Source organism: Poecilia latipinna, unplaced genomic scaffold (assembly GCF_001443285.1).
Source record: "Poecilia latipinna isolate Pla-1442-1.1 unplaced genomic scaffold, P_latipinna-1.0 Scaffold738, whole genome shotgun sequence".
Lineage (NCBI taxonomy): Eukaryota > Metazoa > Chordata > Actinopteri > Cyprinodontiformes > Poeciliidae > Poecilia > Poecilia latipinna.
Window position 1 is genome coordinate 15,121 of NW_015113354.1, and position 21,808 is coordinate 36,928.

General features: G+C 42.4%; 2 protein-coding genes across 6 annotated transcripts in view; one reads left to right on the forward strand and one right to left on the reverse strand.

The window, feature by feature from the left end:
* Positions 1-20,739, forward strand: part of kank1a (KN motif and ankyrin repeat domains 1a) — a 27,991-nt gene extending 7,252 nt beyond the window's left edge. For all 3 annotated transcript variants that reach the window (XM_015045673.1, XM_015045672.1, XM_015045671.1), the window contains 10 exons: positions 9,072-11,660; positions 14,300-14,425; positions 15,431-15,539; positions 15,874-16,077; positions 16,656-16,743; positions 17,204-17,423; positions 18,131-18,273; positions 18,608-18,808; positions 19,952-20,050; positions 20,119-20,739. In XM_015045673.1, the coding sequence (XP_014901159.1) occupies positions 9,072-11,660; positions 14,300-14,425; positions 15,431-15,539; positions 15,874-16,077; positions 16,656-16,743; positions 17,204-17,423; positions 18,131-18,273; positions 18,608-18,808; positions 19,952-20,050; positions 20,119-20,181 (3,842 nt within the window). In that variant the 3' untranslated portion in view covers positions 20,182-20,739. The remainder of the gene's footprint in view (positions 1-9,071; positions 11,661-14,299; positions 14,426-15,430; positions 15,540-15,873; positions 16,078-16,655; positions 16,744-17,203; positions 17,424-18,130; positions 18,274-18,607; positions 18,809-19,951; positions 20,051-20,118) is intronic.
* Positions 20,281-21,808, reverse strand: part of LOC106955467 (uncharacterized protein C9orf117 homolog) — an 8,755-nt gene continuing 7,227 nt past the window's right edge. For 2 of the 3 annotated variants that reach the window (XM_015045675.1, XM_015045674.1), the window contains exon 9: positions 20,281-21,735. In XM_015045675.1, the coding sequence (XP_014901161.1) occupies positions 21,582-21,735 (154 nt within the window). In that variant the 3' untranslated portion in view covers positions 20,281-21,581. Of the gene's footprint in view, positions 21,739-21,808 lie in introns of all 3 variants that reach the window. The other variant, XM_015045676.1, reaches the window with a different exon arrangement.

Sequence of the window (21,808 nt, forward strand, 5' to 3'; positions counted from 1 at the left end):
GTTTTTATGTTGCATCATTAAAGCGTGGAGAAGTGTGTAAAGTGATGCAGCTGCAGGCATGTTGTTGTTGATTAGGCTTCTGAGTTTCCACATCAGTGAAAGTACGAGCTTTTCTCACCTAATCCACGGCTGAAGCAGTCACAAAGGAAAAGAACATCAGCTTTGGTTATGAACCCACAACAGAACCAGGTGGTGGGAAAACGGCTGAGTAACATGAGATTAAGAGCCAACTTCATGTTCCTTTAATTCAGGAATTCAGTTTAAATGGTGAAACTCGTAGATTTCACATAAAGAACAAAAGTTTTAAGGATCTAACTATGGTGGGTGGAGGCAACTAGTACAACAGAGGACTAGGACAATGTTGATGGGTGAAATGAGTAAATGTCTGCCAAAAAATTTGGCTTTTTGAAATTATTCTCAGAAATTTTCTAGAAAAAAAAAATCTGAGGCCTAAAAATTAAAAATCTGGGAGAAAAAAAATCTCAGTATTGAGATCAGTTGTTTAGTTATTAGTTGTTCAGTTGTTCTTTATGTTTCTACTACCTGATTTCTCAGATTTATTCTGTTCAGAGTTTGACCAAAGATTGTTTCCTGCCTTCGTTTTAGTTTATAAATTGCAGATTTTCATCCAGATAATTCTACTTGAAGCTTATTGTAATGATTTTAATTTCATGGATTAAACCTGTTTAGGTTTGTGTTGGTCAGTTTCAGGATGTATAAACTAGCATGAAGTTTTCTTTTTATTTACAAAGTTGAAAGTTGATATCAATAAACTTTAGAGTCTTCACTAACAATAAATTAATGTCAGTCAGTGATTACTTTGCTTTAAATCACTGCAAATTGGAGCTGAAAATGTTCAGAAACCTGAATATGTTGAGGCAAACTGGCATTTCTACAGAAATCAGATGTAGCAGCTAATTTAGGTGTTTTCTCTTGTAAATGCAAGTCATATTTTAAATCAGATCTATTTAAAATTATTGTTTGCTCTTCCAATGAACGTCTGACACTTTAACAGGAGTGTTAAATATTATCAGAGTAACTGCTGGGTTGTGTTTGAGGGATGCAGAACGGATTCCTCCACCTCGCTGTGAAATATCGACTGTCAGCTGAGGCTCAGCTCCCAACTCACACCTGCAGACGACTCGCATTCCTGCGAAGCCCAACAGGAGAGAGGGAAGAGCTTCACCGCTAAATCCCTGAAGGAATGTGCAGAACGCCTTTTTTCTCAAAGGCAAAAAAATAACCCTAAAGTTTCATTAAAATCGACAAAAAAGAAAGCTAGGAATGTTTTCAGCTTTTGCTGCTAAATGGTAAAAATGTTTCAAGTGTCCTTTGGCTTTAGCTGTTAAGTTGTCAATATAACGAGGTAAATCTTAGATGTTCGCCTGATGTGTAAAAGAAAAACGACGCAGTGCTTTGTCATCAATTGCCACTACAAGGTCAGGAAAACATTTAAGAAATAAACAGTGAGGGGAAGGGAAGTAAATTAGCTATGCTAGCTTGACTTTGACAACTTTAACATGTAGATCTGCTGCAGAATTTTGTGTTTCGGTTCAGTTAAAGAATAAGTTTTAAGTCAATAATTTTTTTCTTTCTGAAAAGTTATTTGTAAGTTGGTTTTGTCTTTTTTTCCAGGGTACTGAGATATTTCCACTAGAAACTAAACCAAAACTATTTGGTAGCATTTTGTATTTTTGCAGTGTAGCTGCATTTAGGAGTTGATATTTCCTATAAATGTTTGGTGATCTGAGGCGATCACTGCGTGGTGTTGGTTTAGAAATGCAGCTGCCTGGTGACTCAATGCGACCAGAAAACCCAGAGAAGTGACATTTCCATCAACGTCCTTAAAGTCTGAGGCAGTTTTGTTCCTGCGGCTGCGAAGGCTCCCCATGGCACCAGTCAGCCACTTTCCTGAGTGAGTTTGTGTTGCTGCTGCAGGGTTGTAATGATGTGTGCCGGACTCTAAACGGGATAATTGTTTGGCTTGCTGCTGCTGACAGCCGCCTCTGTCCAGCTGATGAATTGATGAAGCTCCGGGTTGTTGGAGTCTGACTGAAGCTTTGTGTTTTAATCGCTTCGTGTTTCGGATCTGAAAAAGACTCCTAACTCCACCAAATGAGCCAAAATGTGTGTAGGGAAACATTAAGGTCCGTTTAGAGCCCAGTTGGTCAAAATGCTGTTATCTTCAAAGTTAAGGAATCGGCTTTGGAAGACACGCCGTCCTCTGATTGGTTAGCTGCTGCGGCCTGACGGCTCAGTCACTAAATCCAAACACTTGTTTCAGTCTGGAAATACAAACCTTTACCTTTAGTTTCTCCTTTATAACGGGAGCAACTGATTAGCATCTTAAAAGTTTAAATATTACCTGAACTTTGACCCCAAACCACCAAGGAGGTAGACAGAAACAGAGATGGGAGCGATGTCTCTGCACAGATTTTTGACTCATTTAAATCGGAGCGGCAAAAGCAAATGAGGTGGATTAGCTAAAAAATGTATTTGCATAATAACCCCGATTCTAATTTACCACAATTCAGAATTCATTTTGAAAAAATAAAACGAATCCGCCGTCCTTCGGCCTCCGTTTTGTAACAACGCGGGTCGTTCTGGAACGAACGCAGAAATCACAAAACAAAAGAGGAATTCAACGGCTTTGTATCCGCAGGTGACATAAATATGTAACCTTTATCCGACACACTGATGAATTAAACACATTTTTTATGTTTTTTCACTAAATAACTACAGAAACTGTCAAATGGCTGAATGGGAATAGCATGGAGGCCGTCTGCAGAAAGGTGGCGCTCTCTCTCCAACGCTTCATAAAGACACTTTAATGTCTCCTTTTGTCAAACCAGGCTGAAGCAGATCTATAGATTAAACATAAATAAGATGTTTGCACTAGAAAAAACAGAAATACTTGGTAATGTGTTTTTGCAGTGTTTAAAAGTTTGCAGAACAACTGATTGTTTCTGCTGCTCAGACATTGATTTGATAAATTATTTTGAATTCATAAAGTTACACATCATGTGAAACTTTTCACCTTCTGTAGTTTCACAGTTTGGCTGGTAGAAATTAATGGAAAATGTTTGATGCAGACCGACGGGAAGCAACCAGTGTCGTCTTTATTTCTCTGCTCTTTACTTTCCAACGCTGTAAAGATGAAACTCAGCGCCTTAAACTTTAGTTTCTGATTTCTGCCCAACTCTTCATACTTGCAGTCGGTGAAGTTCTGGTGACTTCATGCTGTGTTCTGCTCATATCTGACCTTATCAGGAGAACTGCAGCTGGTTTAGATGTTAAACACAGAAATCGTCTGTAAAACAGAACAAATTTGTTCTCTTGGTTTTGTTCTCTCCCTACAATAAACCGCATGAAAGCAAACTGCTTACTCAGGTCACAGACTGCTGCTAAATGAACCAAAGTCTGCTTTTCATGACCATCTCTGAGTAAAGCACTGAGACGTTCTCTTTTTTTCAGTGTTTCCTCCAGCCTGCTTCATGGTGTTCAGCATTAAGCTGCTGAGTTTGGCTGCAGCTTTTGGCCCAGAACTGCGACTTCCTGCAGAATCGCAGCTGTTCGTTCCAGATTTAAAGTGATTCTCTGTGCTTCGTTTAAAATTGTCCAGTTGTTTTCTGATTTCAAATGAGGGCTTCCTGTTTGACGTTCTGCAGCGAAACGCAGACTTTTATTTTTATGTTTTTGCATGTAATTAGGCATCCAGGCAGAGGCAGGAAATGCCAGCCTGAATGTGTCTCACTCGCGCTGTGGGGACAAAATCAGCAAAGTTAAAGAGTGACCGGATTTTGGACGGGTTGTTCTGGGAAATTAAAGTTCCAAACATGAAAATCTTTTTTCTTCTTCGGAGCAAACGCCACCAACCCACCCAAGCATTTTCTCTTACTTTACCTGGGTGTGTATGACACCAACTTAATAATGTCTGGACTTCTTTTTACTGAAGCAGGAAATATTATTTCAGGCATTTAGAAACACCCATCGGTGCTGAAGTCCAAACTCAGTTAAGTGTGTTCAGTTCAACCAGGAGCTGATTTCAACAACTAAAATGTGTTGAAAACGTTTCAGTTTAAGGGTATTATGCATTTTTCCAGGCACAAAATGCTGTTACAATAAAGTAACAATGTTACCTTCAGTTGTTATAAAAATGCTATATATATTGAATTTGACTTTTCAATTTAAAGTCTTGAAATTGGGCCTCTGTCTCTTTAAGAAGCTCCTGCTCTTTGAAAGCACTGCAGTAGATTTAAATATTTCCGTTTTAAAGTCTCGTATAAATACTGAGAAGAAATAAGAGCCCTGAATTTATTCTGTGGCTGATGTTAAAAAGCTTTTATGGGCTTTAAACTTCAACATTAAACACAGGCAGAGCAAAATAAACAAACGTCTGCTTGTATATTTTTACCTTGAGGATCAACCTGGAACCGAAAAGACGAAACAGAAGAAAAGAGGAACATCTGAGCTGCTGAAGTTTTTAAACAGCAGCTGTTAAAAAATGCTTCTTGCTGCCACATCCAGGGAAAACTTGGACGTTTTCCTGAGATCTGATGTTCAGCACATGTTGGGAAGTGTAGAAGTGGCTGAGAAACGTTTGAGCGGTTCCTGTGTGGGCCGACTAAGTGACAAGAGGGAAAAACGTGCAATAAAACGACTGCGACCAGTTGGTGTGTGGTTTCTGACAGGCTGCAAACGAAGCTACAGCTTCAAAACGAGGAAAATCCTGGACCGAACACACGGAGAGCAGCTGATGATTAACAACAGTTAATCACTTTATCTTGAGTTTTGTTAGTTTTACTGTGAAATGATTTTATAGAAAACATTTCTGTTCCTTTATGCACTGTAAAGGTCTGAAGTTCTGCAAAAACACAATTTTACCAATTAATTATAGGGCAAATATCTTAGTTCACTTAAAATGATACAAAACTAACTTACAAGTAACTTTTCAGCGAGATACAAGAACTTCCTTTAGGTAAATAATTCCTAAATATTGATGAAAAGTGATGGATTATTTCACTGACCATAAGACAGGCGTGTCTTATGGTCAGTGAAATAATGGAACAAGAACTACTTTCCCAATTTTAATGAATTATTTGCTCCTGTTTCTTGCTGGAAAGTTACTTGCAGGTTAGTTTTCTTATTTCAAGTGTATGAAGATATTTGTAATAGAAACTAGAACAAAAATACTTGGTAAGATTTTGTATTTTGCAGTGACTTGAAAACTAAGTTAAAACAAATGTTTCTTGTTTGAAGTCAGTGATTCCTAAATGTTGATGAAAAAGAACCAGTTCTATTGGCAGATAAATTCACTTTTCCACATTCTATAAGTGAAAAAGTAACTTTTTCATCAACATTTATGAATTGTTGACTTAAAACAAGATTCTACATCTTGCTGGAAAGTTGCTTATGAGTGAGTTTTGTCAGATTTCTAGGCTACTAAGACATTTGCACTGGAAACCAGAAATGCTCAGGTCGAGTTTTTGCAGTGTAGATTTATTTAGGTGGGGGTTTTGTTGTTGAGTTCCTTAAATACTTGCAGAGTTTAGTCACTCTGGTGGAGCTCTGTTTGGGGAAAGCTTATCGGCAGCAGCTTCAGGAAGCCTCATGTCTTGAGCAAACATTCAGGATTCAGGCAGAGAAACTTTAAAGACCGGAAAACGCCGTAAACTCGGCGAAACGCTTTTTATTTGGCTCATTTAATGCTGGATTTAGCTCTTAAAGTGGAAACGGAGCATCGATGAGAAAGTGGTCTGGCAGACCGACAGCAGAGCAGCTGTTTGTGACTGCAGGAGGCCTCCAGTCGTCCCCCGGTGATGAGGTCATCGCTCAGCTGTTGCAGGGCTCTCTTAGTACCGCCACGACGACCCCCCGCTCCGTTAACGTCAGCGCTCGTGCCACATGCAGCCGACACCAGGCTGTGACTCTGCAGCCTCACAGCGGATCATTCATGCACCAAAACAAACAGGACACGGTTTCTTTTTTTAAAGGGCCGGGCTGCAGGAAGCACAGTGAGGCCTCTGAGAGGAGAGAAACGGCTTAAAATCGGGATATTCAAATTATTTAAACTGAATCTATTTGGTTTTAATAATTTTACTTTAGTGAAGTAAGTGTGAAACGAGGGTTTATCACTGACTCAAAAGTCTTTTTCCTGCTGAGTTGTTGAATAACTAGACATATGAGCTCAGAAACGGATATTTTTACATCAACCATCAGATTGATGTAAGCTGAATCATGGGGCTTCTTTTGAAATGTGGACGCTGACATTAGCTTTAGCGGCTGCTACATATTTAGCATTGAGATGCTATTTTAGGCTTGAATAGCTTCACTGATTTGCTAACTGCTTTTAGCACAACTTGAACATGACAATAGTTTTTCCAGCGTCCATTGGATCAGTTTATGAAGCATAAATTTAACTCCCAATGAACCGAGACAAACGGCTTCATCGTCCATCACTGCTACCGGATGCCGTTTGTGCGTCAGCCATGTTGGGATAACTTCCTGAAGTTTTAGAAAGAGAAGGAGCTTCTTAAAGAGACAGAGGCCCAATTTCAAGGTGTTAAATTATAAACTCAAATTTTATCATCAGTCATATTTAGTATTTGCAGCATTTATAACAACTGGAGGGAATATAGTTATTTGAATATTAAATAAAATGCCGTTATGTGCCTGGAAAATATATAAAACTGCACCAGTTTGCTGATTTCAGAACTAAAGAACTTTAATTTTCCTTTAGACAGATTGTTTTGCAATGCATATATTTGGATATGATTAAAGGTATAGTTTCAACAAAATTAAACATGTTTTTAAAACTGAATCTTTCCTCTAAACATTTGATGATGCATCTGGATCTAAACCAGAGCATAAAGTTTGACATGTACATTAGCTGATCCGTTAGTGTGGAGAACAGACTGTTATTGTGGAGAGCTCCCCTCCCCTGCGCCAAAGAGCCGGACTCTTATTTGGGAAGGGAAGCAGAGGCGCGCCGGATTGGGCGAAGCAGCTGTCCAATGGCGCTGCAGAGCAGCGCTGCGCTGACTTCACTCCAACTTATTTTCCTCCTCTTGTGGAGAGAGGAATGAGAAGGGAAGCGGCCTGCTCTGGGCTCTGTCTGCTGACTGAACTAGAAGAATAGCGAGCGCGTTGTTGGTCTGAGGTGAGTGAAGCCGTAGCAGCGGGATTAACCCCCATAATCCTCTGTTTCAGCCGAATGGGACGGCAGAAGCTGGACGGACTGGGAGCACTGGGAGGAAGAGCGGGGCTGTTTATTCCCAGCCTGTGTTTTCTTTAGTTGGTGAGAGTTCCAGGCATACCAAGAACAAGACGCTGTACTTAGTCGGGTTGAACGCAGCGGCCCGGAAAGCTGGCCGTGTTGGAGCTTGAACTTTGCTCTGATTGATCCGTCTCCGCTGTTTGCGCTCGGCGCGGGTCGTCTTGTCTGGATGAGCTGAAATGTTGACGGTAGGATGGATTTTGGACCAGAACATGTTGACTCTATAAACAAGCTGCTGAACTGCGTTACCTGTTGGGTTTCTCCGTCAGACCTGCATAGTTCTGAGCTGAGTTTCATCCTGACAGATGGAGACGTGTTTGGACTCGCAGGCAGTTTATTGTAATTGTTGTTGGCCAGACACAGTTTTTACAATCACAGCTCTCTGCTTGTGTCAGGATACTTCAGAACATTGTGAAAATATTTACATGTTTGCTGCTGCTGTTACCCTCATAAACAGTTTCATACCATGTACTTAAACTGTTGAATTATGAAGGTAAATCACAACAAAAGTGGTCAAATTTCCTTTAAAAGTTAGCTTAGGTTGATATTTTTTGGGGTCAGTTTTTACCAACCAGTTTACATAAATTATGACAGATTAATTCCCTTTATTAAACCAGGTTAACTCTGACTGGCCCATCTGGTGGATGGTATTTATTGGTATATTATTTATTCTGAGGTTTACTCTGGAACTTTCCATAAAAATTTTCCTTTTTATGGAAAGAAGGATGATTCTTAAAATCAGGACTGTAATATAACAGAATGTTTTCAGTCAGAGGCTTCAGCAGTTGCGCTGTAATACAGACAGCTACAGGAGATCCTTCCTGTCCACCATCAACATCTACAACTCAGAAGATTGTAAAATCAATAAAAATATTTAACTTGGGGATTAATAAAGTGTTTTTGAATTGAAGAATAGTATTTTTTCTTGCATTAAATTTAAAGAATATTTTGAAAATGACTTGTTAAATGTCAAAGTGAGTTCAAAAAGTTTCCATAGTGGTGTGAAATGAAGTCTGGTTGTACAAACGTCTGGCGGTAGAAAAGTGGCGGCGGAAACGTCTGGCGGCGGAAACGTCTGGCGGCGGAAACGTCTGGCCGCGGAAACGTCTGGCCGTGGAAACGTCTGGCCGTGGAAACGTCTGGCCGCAGACAGCCTGATTTCATACCTGGAAAACCTCTAGTATAAAAAGTCGGGTGGAGCGCAGGCTTCTGCTAATTCTGGAGAAAATTTCTCATTTTCTGCTTTGAAAACGTTGAGCAAACTTTGCTTCCCTTAGATTAAGTTTTTCTGGATAAATTCCTAAGATCTAATTTACTTGTCTGATTTGTAAACTTTCAGTTGGATAAAGTTCGACAGCTGAAATTTTATTGACTGATAAGAATTCTTCGAGTATTAAATAAAATAAAACGCAGACAACAAGATAATATACAATATCTGAGGGCATTATAGAACGGAAATTATAATGTCAACATTAAATTGGTCGTCAAGTTTTGTTGTCTTTCTGGTGCAGATGTAATTTGAGTTGAAGTTGGTGCTTTAGCATTAGCTTCTGCTAAATACTATGCTGGTGTCGCGGTTTAGCATGAATGTCCGCTGTATACTGTGTTGATGTGGCGCTTTAGCATTAGCTTCAGCTAAATATTGTGTTGGTGTACAATTTTAACATCAGTGGAACTATTGTTTGTTAGTGTTTTAGGATTAGCGCAACTAACTTTTTCTGCTGATAAAATGTTAATGTTGAGCTTTTTTTAAATTTTGAGAAAAGCTGAAACGTGTCCCTGTCATCTCTTCCAGAAAGAGCACAAACATGCCCGGGCGCCGGAGATGAGAAGGACTCCTACTACGTGGAAACTCCTTACGGTTACCAGTTAGACCTGGATTTCCTCAAATATGTCGACGACATCGAGAGGGGCAACACCATTAAGAAGCTGAGCATCCAGAGGAAACCCAAAGCGGCCAGATCTCTGGCAACGCCTCGGGGCAGCACTGCGGGGGGCGGCGCGCTGCCTGAATGGACCTCCACGGACTCCCTGTCCTCTTCCAACAGCGACGGCAAGCAGTCTCCGGTCTTTTTCACCTCACGGCACCCGGACGCCGCTCCGTTGACTCCCACCCTCCCCAGGGCGACCGGGGACATCCCTTTGGGTCAGTCCTACTTGGCTGAGCAGAAGCAGCTTCTCCCGCCGCCCTCACCCAGGTTTGCTCCTCGTCACAACTCCCAAGTGGAAAAGACGCTCATGGAGACCCGCCGTCGTCTCGAGCAGGAGCGTCTGCTCGTCCAAGCGCACAACGAGCCTCTGATTCCCCGCCGTCGCCTCGCCAGCTTTGGTGGAATGGGCTCCAGCAGCTCCCTGTCGTCTTACTCGAGTTCAGTCGCGACGAGCCAGATCTCCCCCAGCACCCACCAGCCTCTACCCATCAACGGCCTTTCTAATGGGGAGTATAACCCCTACCACTCACAGTCCAGAGGCAGCTCCATCCGCCACAGCCCCATGAGCTCAGGCGTCGCCACGCCGGTGACCAACGTCAGCCCGTTGCACCTGCAGCAGATCCGAGAGCAGATGGTCGTGGCCCTCAAGAGGCTAAAAGAGCTGGAGGAGCAGGTGAAATCCATTCCTATCCTACAGGTGAAGATCGCCGTTCTGCAGGAGGAGAAACGACAGCTGGCCGCTCAGAATAAAAACCAAGGTCTCGGTGGCTTCCGCAAGCGTTCCTACAGTGTGGGCAGTGCTGACCAAATGGAGAACTCCGGATCCATCCAGAAGGAGACGGAGCTGCGCATCATCGAGCCCGAGGCGCAGGAGCAGAGCGCCCAGCGGCTGGAGGAGTTCAGGCGACTGGCTGCTGAGGTCCAGGCTCTGGAGAAGACGACCAAGGAGAATAACATTGCTGAAGTTCAGCCGCAAAACCTGCAAAAACAAGTCCTCCAGAAGTCAATCGGTGTAGTTACCGATGAAAACATGGACAATCTTTTGGGTTCGCTAAGCAAACCACAAAAAGACAGTTGTCTCCAGGATGTAGGGGTGGTGACGGAGCGGCTGGAGACGCGGAGCGCCGGAGTTGTTGTGACAGAGGCCATGCTGGGCGTGACCAGTGAAGCTGACAAGGAGATCGAGCTCCAACAGCAAACCATCGAAGCTCTGAAGGAGAAGATCTACCGCCTGGAGGTCCAGCTCAAAGAAACCACCCATGAGATGGAGATGGGGAAGCTCAAACTGGAGCTCCAAGCAGCCGGAGGGTCGAGCAAGAAGAAGGCCGACAAGGGGCTGATGGTGAGGCCGGAGATGTACAACGCCTCGGTGGAAGCCAAAGTCCAGATGCGCAGCCAGGGAGTGGGCGAGCATCTGGAGTTCAGCCTGCAGACCCAGACGGTGGGAGTGTCCTGCCAGCCCAGCATGCGCAGCCTTGCCACCGGACCCGACCTCCCGATGGACCAGTGGGTGGTGCATCAACGGGTGGAGGTGAGAGACCAATGCGTGGGGAGACGGGTGGAGACGAGGCACCAGCAGGTTGGCATGGAGCCGAATATTTCTGAAGCGGGAGTAAACACTGAGGAGTCGTTGGACGGACCGGGCTTTTGCAGAACCGCAGCGGAGCCGATCAAGCAGTCCAGATCGGTCGGCTGCGGGGATTGCTCGGTGGACGTCAACGTCACTCCTGTGAAGACGTTTTTGTCGCGAGGAACCGACCCGGATGTTGTCGGTACGATAGACTCTGCCGTTATGGCTGCTCCCGATTCGGCGTCACAGCAGACCGGTACCGACACAGAATACGAGAGCAGGTCCACAAACACGAGAACGGCCGAGGTGACGGACTCGTGCACGGACATGGAGCGGACCAGCTGCGACAAGCAGACCAACACGGCGCCGCCCGAGACGAGGACTGTGGCTGCTGGGGAGGGGCTCGTCAAAGACGCCCCAACGACGGCAAAGACGCGGTCCGTTGCTGTTGGAACCACCAGCGACGTCGGGTCGCTTCCCAGCAAACCAAACCCGATCAGAACCAAAGAGTGTGGAGTCGGCCCGGTTAGCATCCACGACAATTTCCTGATTGGGTTAAAAACCAGAAACATCGCATGCGGTCCTTCTCAGCCTCGCGACGCAGCCCCAAGCAAAGAGGAGAAGACTGAAGCCGCCGCTGCAGCACCGCCACCGGGTGGCGTCGGACTGGACCACTACATAGAGAGGGTGCAGAAGCTGCTGCAGGAGCAGCAGATGCTGCTGGCGGAGAACTACAGCGAGCTGGCGGACGCGTTCGGCCAGCCGCAGTCCCAGTTCGGGTCCATCAACAGCCAGCTGGTCAGCACGCTGTCGTCCATCAACTCGGTGATGAAGTACGGCAGCGCGGAGAACATCCTGGCGCTGCACTCGGACTCCTGCAGAGGTGAGGATGTTTCACATTCTCCTGACTTCAGTTTCCAAACACAGCATTCCTCTCCCTCCGAGGGCAACATGTGGCTCGGCTGATGATTGGCTCACAGTCATACCAGGCAATTAAGGCATAGTTTCAAGGGCAGACAACTGAAAACACACACACATACACACACACACACACAATGTGACTTCAGCGGCTCCATAGCAGGCCTGCTGAAGCTCTAAATATATCTCAGAACAATAAAACATTTACAAGCTGACAGGATTTTTTCCTATCAGTGTTTTAGTTCCATGAATGCAGAAATGAATAAATATGCTTCATATTAAAGTTATACATAACTAAATGAATGTGGCTGGATATTTTCTACCACAGTGACTTATGTAACGTTCATTAGAACCTCAAATATCTTTGTGTTTTATTGGGATTTTTGTCCTGAAACCATAACAAAGTTTGCTGGATGATATTTTGTTGCAGAAATAACTGCAATAAGTAAAAATATTACCATTTTGAGACCATTTTGAACTAATAATAAACTAATTAATAATGATGACATTAATGCAAGTCCACCCCCTCAAAGATCTTTTTTTTTTATTTCTTTAGAACATTTAACTCTGGAGTAGGAAAACATTTGAAATATCCAAAATAAATGACCAAAACAACTGAAACAACAATAATTAAACTCTATTATAAAGTCTCATAACTAAATCTGCTTTTGAAAAAATAACCATCTAGCTTAGACAGGGAAAACAGGCAAAAGAGGCAGGTAGTGCGAACTACTTCATTCTGGGTCAAATGTTTGCAGAGTTTCTCAAAATGGTCGCTTTGAACAATGCTGTTTATTTTGGATATTTAAAATATCTTCCAGTTCCAGAGTTAAACGTTCATTAGACTTTAAAGTTTATTGATCTTTGAGAATGAGTTCCTGCATTATTATTATTATTATGTCATTACCGTTATCTGGGTTTCCCCCAGTGTTATAAGCCTGGCTCAGGGTTTTTTATTTTTATTTTATTTTTCTACACCAGTATAGCAAAGACGGGCTAAGTTACGTTTATATATAATAAAACATCAGTAATCTTTAGTAGATAATTATCTATTCAAAAAGATGACTGCAGAAAGACTAGTTTTATTTAATCCACTGCTGTTATTTCTTTTGTTGTTAATTTCCTGTCAACTTTTAACATTATTTTCAGAAAACACAAAGTTACCCGGTGGGGTAACTGGTGAACATTATTTTACTTTAAAATGGTCTCTAATCAACAATATTACTGTTTATTGCAATAACTTCTGGGACAATTTATTGTCCAGCGAAAGTGACGGGCCTCGATTTGAGTCGCGTTTGTGGAAACTGATCTGATTTGGGTTTCGTTCGGCTGCTGTGTGAACGTTTCCTGTGGTGATTCTCATCGGCCCATAAAGTCTCTGGATATGAAGGCGTTCTAACACCAGCTGAAGAACCTGTTAACGACGCCATCTGATCCCGCTCAGCCGACTTGATTGGGTTTTTTCCTCTCTTCCATATTTGGCTTGCAGACCTTTCCTCTCCAGAATAATAATCTTCCCAACGTGAATGTTTGCGCAGTGAGGAGCTAACATGAGATGAAGAGTTCTGGTCGTGTTCAGCTGAGGCCTAAAGATAATCCTGATTGGGTCAGACAGACCAAAGTTATCCCTAAAAAAATGCAGCGGGGTTTTGGACCGGACCCAGCGCTGAGCTCCCTGCTGCAGGCGGCCGGCTGGCGGCGCCGCCCCAGTCGCTCTCCTGTTTGTTTTTTGTTTTTTTCTGTGGGCCGCCCCGCCTTGGCTAACACCTCCCTATTGATGCTGATTCATGGCTCGTTACGTAACGATCATTCCTCCTGACCGGGTTCTGCAGTTGCTGGGCTTTCTGTGAGTGACTAACCAGTTCCCTCTAAAGGAAATAAGTTCACCAGATTTAACAGCTCTGGACGTAAAAAAGATTCCTACCGTTTTATTAACTGCTGCAGTTTCTGAACAACTGCATAGAAATAATCAAATGTAATCAGTTTTATTTTGTTTTTAGTCACTTAGTCTAGACCAGGGGTGTCAAGCTGCAGTCCTGAGGGCCGCTGCCCTGCAGCCTTTAGATGTGCTGCTGCTGCACCACCTGAACAGAATAATTAGGCGATTAAGGCTCTGATCTACACAAGGAGGAGGAAATGAAGCCACATCTAAAAACTGCAGGACAGCAGAGGACTGGAGTTTGACTCCTGTGGTCTAGACAAATGTTTTATTTATTGTTTGCCATGATAAAGACATGTAAAAAGCCTCGTCTGTGATCCTCTGGGTCCTTTTCTCCTCTAAATGCATCAGAAACCTCGACAGCATAAACTCTTATTGGAACATTTTTATAAAAATGTGATGATTTTATTTTAAAAATCATCCAGAATTTGGTAGAAAAGAGAAACAATAAATCATCAAATGGAAATTATTGAGCTAGTTTTAATTTGTCAGGCGATTAGTTGATTTATTTGCATTTATATAAATGCTGTTTATATTTGTTTTGCATGTGATTTTGTTTTTAATCTTCTTCTGTGTCCAGCTGCAACATCTGAGCGATTAAAAAAAAAAACAGATGTTTTCATCGTTAGTCTGGATCAGTTTTTAAAGTTTCTGTTTGTCGTCAGACCGCAGCCTGATGCTGCCGCTACCAGATGCTGAGGCTGCAGAGCGTCCTGAAAACTCACCGCAGCAGATCAGCGCCGCGGAGCAGAAGAGCCGCATGGACCTGCAGATGTCTACAGCGCTGCACGGTACAGAACCGTCCATCTGTCCGTCCATCCATCCGTCCGTCCGTCTGTCTGTCCATCCATCCGTCTGTCCATCCATCCATCCATCCATTCCTCCATCCATCCATCCATCCGTCCGTCCATCCATCCATCTGTCTGTCCATTCATTCATTCATTCATTCATTCATTCATTCATTCATCCATAAATAAATAAATAAATGTATCTATTAATTGATGGTTAGTAACGGCGCCCTCTGGAGGTTTGCGGCTAAAGGGTGTTGACCTTTGACCTTATCCATATAAATCTGATAATCAGCCAATCAGAGCAGGGAATCCTCTCCCTCAGGTCGTTGTGCAGCTTCTCCACCAGCGGGGGTGTGTGTGTTTTATCAATCAGAGTTTTTGTTCCTGGAGGCTCAGATCAGATTACAGATTACAGCAGCTCTAATCTCACCTCACTGTAATCTGAAGATAAACAGCAGACAAAAGATGAGGAAGAACAAACATCACCTGCTCACACTCACACCTGTCAAAACACGGCAAACGAGTCCAATGACTGCTACTGTACACACACACACACACACGCTGCGTTCATGTTGTAACCTGATGCTCCACACTTGCAGCCTCTGCTGATCCCTGTCAGCAGAAAAGAGGAAAAAAACAAGAGATTATCTCATCTCTCTGTCTCCCCATCTCTCTCTCTCTCTCTCTCTCACTCTGTTTCTCTCTCTCCATCTCTCTCTCTCTCTGTATTTTTGGTTTTTCTCAGATCTTTGGATCGTCACTGAGATGCTTCCAGTTTTCTTCAGTTGAGCTCAAATTAATGAGCAAACTTTTATTCAACAAAAATGATTTGAAGTTTGGATTCCTCAACCCGATTCCTACAATAAATAAACAGATTATTTGCTTAATTAAAAGAGTTCATGCTTGATTTATTGTTGAGTCATTTTGGGTATTTTGGGTAATTTTAGTTTAAAATGACGTGTATGTTTTGTCCCGGTCTAAAGGATTGTGTTTTCCTCGCTGCAGGTCAGCCAGGAAGTCAGAACACCCTGAAATCCATCATGAAGAAGAAAGATGGCCGCCCCGACGCCAGCGGCACCAAGAAGAACCTGCAGTTTGTTGGCGTCAACGGAGGGTGAGCGAAACGTTCAGCTGTTTCTTTTTGATAGAGTTGGAGAGTAACTAGTTACATTGAATCAGCTACCTTTACTGGAGTAACTTTCTAGAAAAAAATTACCTTTAGGAGTATTTTTATTCATCTTTACTTTAGTAATTATGAAGTATTTCTACTCTTACTTTTTTCTTGAGGAATTTCTTGGACGGATACTTTGTCCTTTTACTTGAGTGAAAACATGTTGGAGTGCTGCAGGTTTCAGAAATCTGCCCACCTCTGCGTTTTGATCCTCTTTTGTCTTAAACTCACATCCAGGTGATAAAATCTGGTCCTTTTTCGCCCCCTTGTGGTCCAGATATGAAACTACATCAAGCGACGAGTCCAGCTCTGAGGACAGCAGCTCTTCTGGGTCGGAGGAAGAGGAGGGGGACGAAGAGAAGGAGGAAGAGTACCAGGAAGTGGGAGGAAGGAGAATCGGGGAGGAGTTCCAGAACGAGGGAGCCGAGGATGAGGATAAGAAGGACGAAGAGGAAGGTTCAGAGAACGAGAAGAGAGAGAGGTCAGTCACTGAAAATATCACTTTCTTTTATGATGGGAGACGATTGATCAAAACAGTTTGATCAATTATTTCTGATCACATACACAAACTAATGACTTTTCCTGTTTGTTAATTTAATTGAAACTAAAAAGTCTCAAAGTCTGTAAATTTATCAACCAACAGGAAACCTGATCCACTCTGGGGATAATTTTGTCATTAAATTTTCTGTTGGATTTTTGGTTAAATATTTTCTGTGTTTTCGTCCTTAGTCCTGGTGCATCTCCACCCGTTTTCAACTTGCTCTCTTTCATTAACTTGCTTACTTTAATTTCTGCTGAAGATTTATTGACTTCAGTGACGTTGGATTGTGATTATAGATTCCTAAAGGTCAAGCAGCTGATGAAGTTAGCATTAAAACCTGATTGCGCCCTCAGACGTCAACATAGAAAACTGCTCAGTTTTTCTGATTAACGAAGCCAAACTGTAATATGTTGCTGAAATAATCTGCCTTCAGGTTTTGATCTGCCATAATTCAGAAAGTAGGATGTAAACACATAAACCATGTAGGTGTTTATGAACCGTTTTCTTGTGTTTTGCAGGTATGAGCTGAGTGAGAAGATGCTGGCAGCGTGCGACGTTCTCAAAACTCACCTCAGCGACTCGAAGGCAGTGAGCAGCAAAGATCTGGTGAGAAACTTTCAGTTCTACCATCAGTTTTTATCAGGTTTTCAATTATTTATCCACAAGAATAAAGTGAAATGTTATGTTAAAAACTTGATTAAGTTCCACAGCACATCTGCATGTTAAGTTTGTCAAAGTCAAGCTAGCATAACTAGCATAACTGACCTACTTTCCTCTCCTTCCTTATCTTTATTTCATTAAAACTTTTTCTCAACCTTGTTGTCGTAGAGTTGACAATTAGCAGTAAAGCTCTGTGTCCCTTTTTCTTTTATGCATCATGCGTACATTTAGCACGTTATATTGATAACGGCTAAAACCTATGCTAGTCATCAGCTAGCAGCTTTTTGCCCTCCAGCAGGGACATGGGGGCGGGTTCTGGTGTGCACAATGCCTCACTGCAACAGGTCCATAGATTGACCTGTAAGCTTGAGCTGGAACCGGGTCAGTAACCCGTCCTCCTCCACAGAGAGCCAGCCTCAACACGGTGCAGCACGAGTGGTTCCGCGTGTCCAGCCAGAAGGCGGCGCTGGCGCCGATGGTGGAGGACTACCTGCGCACCTTCGAGGCCGTTTCCATGGACGTGCTGCGCCACGTCGTCAACATGGCCGACGGCAACGGCAACACGGCGCTGCACTACAGCGTTTCTCATTCCAACTTCCAGGTGGTGAAGAAGCTGCTGGACGCAGGTGAGAGCTGAAACGTTTCGGATCCACAGATCTTCTTAGCAGACGTAAGATTTTATAGACACCTTCAGTCTATAAAGACATTAAGAAACGATCATTAGCTACGTTTCCATCACAAATGTGTGTAAAATGTTGTCAATATTCCACGAATGCTGATGGAACACAATTTCTAAATTGTGATGTTTCCATTAAATAAGAAACACAATTGAAATTAGTTTATTCACGTGATAAATCTTCTTCTTCTTTGTGGTTTCTGCCAGTAGTAACATCCAGTTGCTTGATCATGGGACTCGTGTGATGCGAAGAAAGAGTTTCCATTGCTGATAAAAAATTTTTCCTGGCAGCAGAACCTTTTATTGAAAAACAATTATTTATTTATTTTTTATGAAGGAAGTAAATAATTTTTTTTAAAAAGCAGAACTTGTAGAAATTATGTTTATTGGAGCATTGACTGCAGCTTGTGCACAGAAGTCAGAACCAGGAGGGGGGATTGTGATGTGATGCTTCACTGGCTTAATTTCATAATTATCATAATTTTCAGCCTTTGTTTACTTCCTGATTTATGGCTTCTGGTTTCTGCTGGTGCAGAATTAATACGCATGTTTCACATCAATAATGTAAAAGTTGGATAAAATGTGACATGACTGTTCAGACTCTGTGTGTGTGTGTGTGTGTGTGTGTGTGTGTGTGTGTGTGTGTGTGCGTTTCAGACGTGTGCAACGTGAACCAGCAGAACAAGGCCGGCTACACTCCCATCATGCTCGCCGCTCTGGCTGCCGTGGAAACGGCGAAGGATATGTCCATCGTGGAGGAGCTCTTCAGCAAGGGGGACGTGAACGCCCGCGCCAGTCAGGTGGGTCACTGGAGGTCACGACCTTTGAGAAATCAGGATCCACCCCCACCCTACACTCCTTATTCAGATTAAACAAAGTTGGTGTCAAACGTTTGTGCAGCACAAACATTTGGGTGTGCTGTTATAATTAAGATAAGAAAAGTTTCCAGAGGTCACCTGAGGTGACCTTTTTAAAGTTTGCTCTGGTTTGTGTAGCTAAATCTCCGTAGCCCAGATGTCTGATACAGAATTAGGTTGATTTTGTAAATATTGGTTGACCTTTGATGACCTCTAGAAACATTTATTAAAGACACAGCAGCAGGTGGGGTTTAAAACTCCGTTTGTCGTCCTGCAGGCCGGTCAGACGGGGCTGATGCTCGCTGTCAGTCACGGCAGGATGGACATGGTCCGGGCGCTGCTGGCCCACGGAGCCGACGTCAACATCCAGGACGACGAGGGCTCCACGGCGCTGATGTGCGCCAGCGAACACGGCCACGTCGAGATCGTCAAACTGCTGCTGGGCCAGGCCGGCTGCAACGCCACGCTCAGCGACAGCGTGAGTTAAACTCCACCCACAGCCTAAAGCCTGCAGAGAATTAAACACACTAAAGTCCTGACCCGGAACCTTCGCATTGTGTTTCTGGTACACCTGTAAATCTGATGCACCAGTGACATGGGCTAACAGTGATGGACGATAAAGCTGCTTCTCTTGGATCACTGGGGTTAATTTCTGCTTCTAAAAGCGATCTGATTGGGCGCTGAAAAACAATATTGTTGTGTTGAAGTTGTGCTACAAGCAGTTAGCATATTTTCAAAGTTATTCAAGCCTAAAATAGCATCTGAATGCTAAACATGTAGTAGCAGCAGAGGCGCTAACGCTAACATCAACGTCCAGAGTCCAGATCTGTTCAAAGAAGTTCAACACCAGAAAGCTGAATGTTTATAAAATCATTCACCATCAATCTGAAGATTAAATAACAGATTAAAAACAATAACTATTTCCATTATTGAGCTCATATGTTTGTTTATTCAATAATTTAGAAGGAAAAATGGTTTTGAATTAAAATGTTGCTTATTTTGATGATTAAAATGTGATTAATTACAGACCCTAGCTCAATTAGCAGATTATTTCACTTATAACATGAGAAAACAATCTGCCAGTGGAACCAGCACTTTTTCATTAGTTAAGAAATTACTGAATTAAAACAAAAACCTATAACTTGTTGAAAATTTAGTTGGTTTTATCTCATTTCAAGTGAACTAATATATTTACACTAGAAACTAGACAAAAATACTTGGTAAGATTTTGTGTTTTTACAGTGTAGAAACATCCACAGCTGAAAATGTTGCTAAATTGTTTAGGCTTGAATCTGAATGTTTAAGACAGTGTTTCCCACCCCTGGTGCTCAAGGCTCACTGACCTGCATGCTTTAGATGTTCCCCTGCTTCACACACACGATTTCACTTGTTGGCTGATTAACAGGGTTTTGCTGAATTGCAGTCATCTGAATGGGGAACATCTAAACCATGCAGGTCAGTGTGCCTTGAGCACCAGGGGTGGGAAACACTGGTTTAAGATGCGACAATACCCCCATTTTCCTTCACAGTACAGAATGTCTCCGACGTCGTCAGACTGATGAGCGTTTTTATTTTAGTGTTTCTAATATAAACATGTACGTCTCTGCGTTCCTCCCTGTAGGATGGGAGTAACGCTCTGTCCATCGCCCTGGAAGCCGGACACAAAGACATCGCCGTGCTGCTTTACGCCCACGTCAACTTCTCCAAAGCCCAGTCGCCTGTGAGTTTCCGTTTCCATGGTTACAGGACGGCCTGTCGCCGACTCGCTGACCCGTTCGTGTCTTTCAGGGAACGCCTCGACTCGGCAGGAAAACTTCGCCCAGCCCGACGCGGAGGGGACTGTTCGACTGACCCCTGACCCCAACCAACGCTGCGCTGCTATTGGTTCTCACAGAACGACCCCTCCTCCCTTAATCCCGACAACCAATGAGATTCCTGGATTTTTTTTGTTTTTCTATTTATCTACGTATTTTCTTTCCACCTCGATGAGCCCAAAGTGCCCTTTAAATATGAATGTAACCTTCAGATTGTGCCTGAAATGTTTTCTTCTCTCAGCCCAGATAATCATTTAAATCCACGTTTTCATATTCGAGTGGAAATATTCCCGTCATCCCAGCCTCAAACAAACCCGTAAAAAACCAACTGTACTTCTACAACTGCAGTATTTTGAATACTTCCTAATACTCCTGAACAATCCATGAAGTTATATATTTATCAGAGTATAGTTTTTAATGCAGATCTGTATTTCATTGTACATACGGTGGTCATAGAGTCTAGTTGTTCACCAGTTTGTCTCGTCTGTAATATAAACGTTGTTCGTTAAGGTGCCGACTTTCATCTTCACGTGAGAATTGAAGTGCCTGAAACGTTGCCTTTAACCATGATTATTGATTAAAGAGTTAAAATCTGCATGTTTGGTTTGAATTATTGTATTATAAACTCTGAACATACAGTGTTCATATTATTTCATAATCTTTATATTTTTCTCTTGTAAAAAGTCTGATTGGGGCTGAAATACCAACACTGCACCAGTAGATGGCGATAATGGATAAAAACTATCCTGAAGCATTTCTGGCGTAAATATTTCCCATTTCCTCTCCGTCTTTAATTGTTTCATCATTTTTGATGGACAGTAAACAGAATAAGACGCATCAGGAGGAAAAAATGAACTGCTTCAGTGTTTCAGGGAGAAAAACTCAAGTCATTTTTTAAAGTTCTTTATTACCAAAGATTTACAAGATAAACTTTCATCTAAAACTGACTGGAATCGAAATCTGTTTAAAAATATGTTTAGGTAATTAGTTTGATGTATGAAGTTAAATAATTATGAGAATTATTTTAAAGGTTAACCTAAGTGCTGCATAATAAATCAATAGAAATATAAATTACGGTAAAAACGTGATCAACAGATAAAACATCTATTGATAATTATTGTTATATAATATCAATCATCTTATGTAATTGATATTTTCTTTAGTTTCCCTACATGATTCAGCCTAAAACGGTTAAATTAACTTATTACTTTTGGTATCAGGTGTTACAAATCATTCCAGCTCAAAGAAAAGAAAAACAAAGAAATCATTACGAAACCAAATTATGACACTTCTGCCCTCAATGGGCGTATTTCAGACATTTTGGAGAACAGCTACCCTTTAAAACTAGCTTAAGAAAATCACTTTGTGCAGAAATATTTTTACTAAATAAATCCTACAGATGTAGGTCTGAATCTCAACAGGTGGAGCTTTCTTTGTTTAAATATATTTTTCTGTTATGATTAAATCTTTTCTCTTGTTTTTCGGATTTATTTGAAGGAAGTTTTGGCCGTTTGACTGTTTGGATGTCAGAAATCCCACAGATGAATGAGAAAAGTTCACAGAGCTGGAGCTCTTCTGAATCGTGGGCTTCCTGAGTCAAAGAGGAGACAAACACATTGTGAGAATCATTTTAATTTAAAGTTTGACAGTAGCTTTAAAAAAGT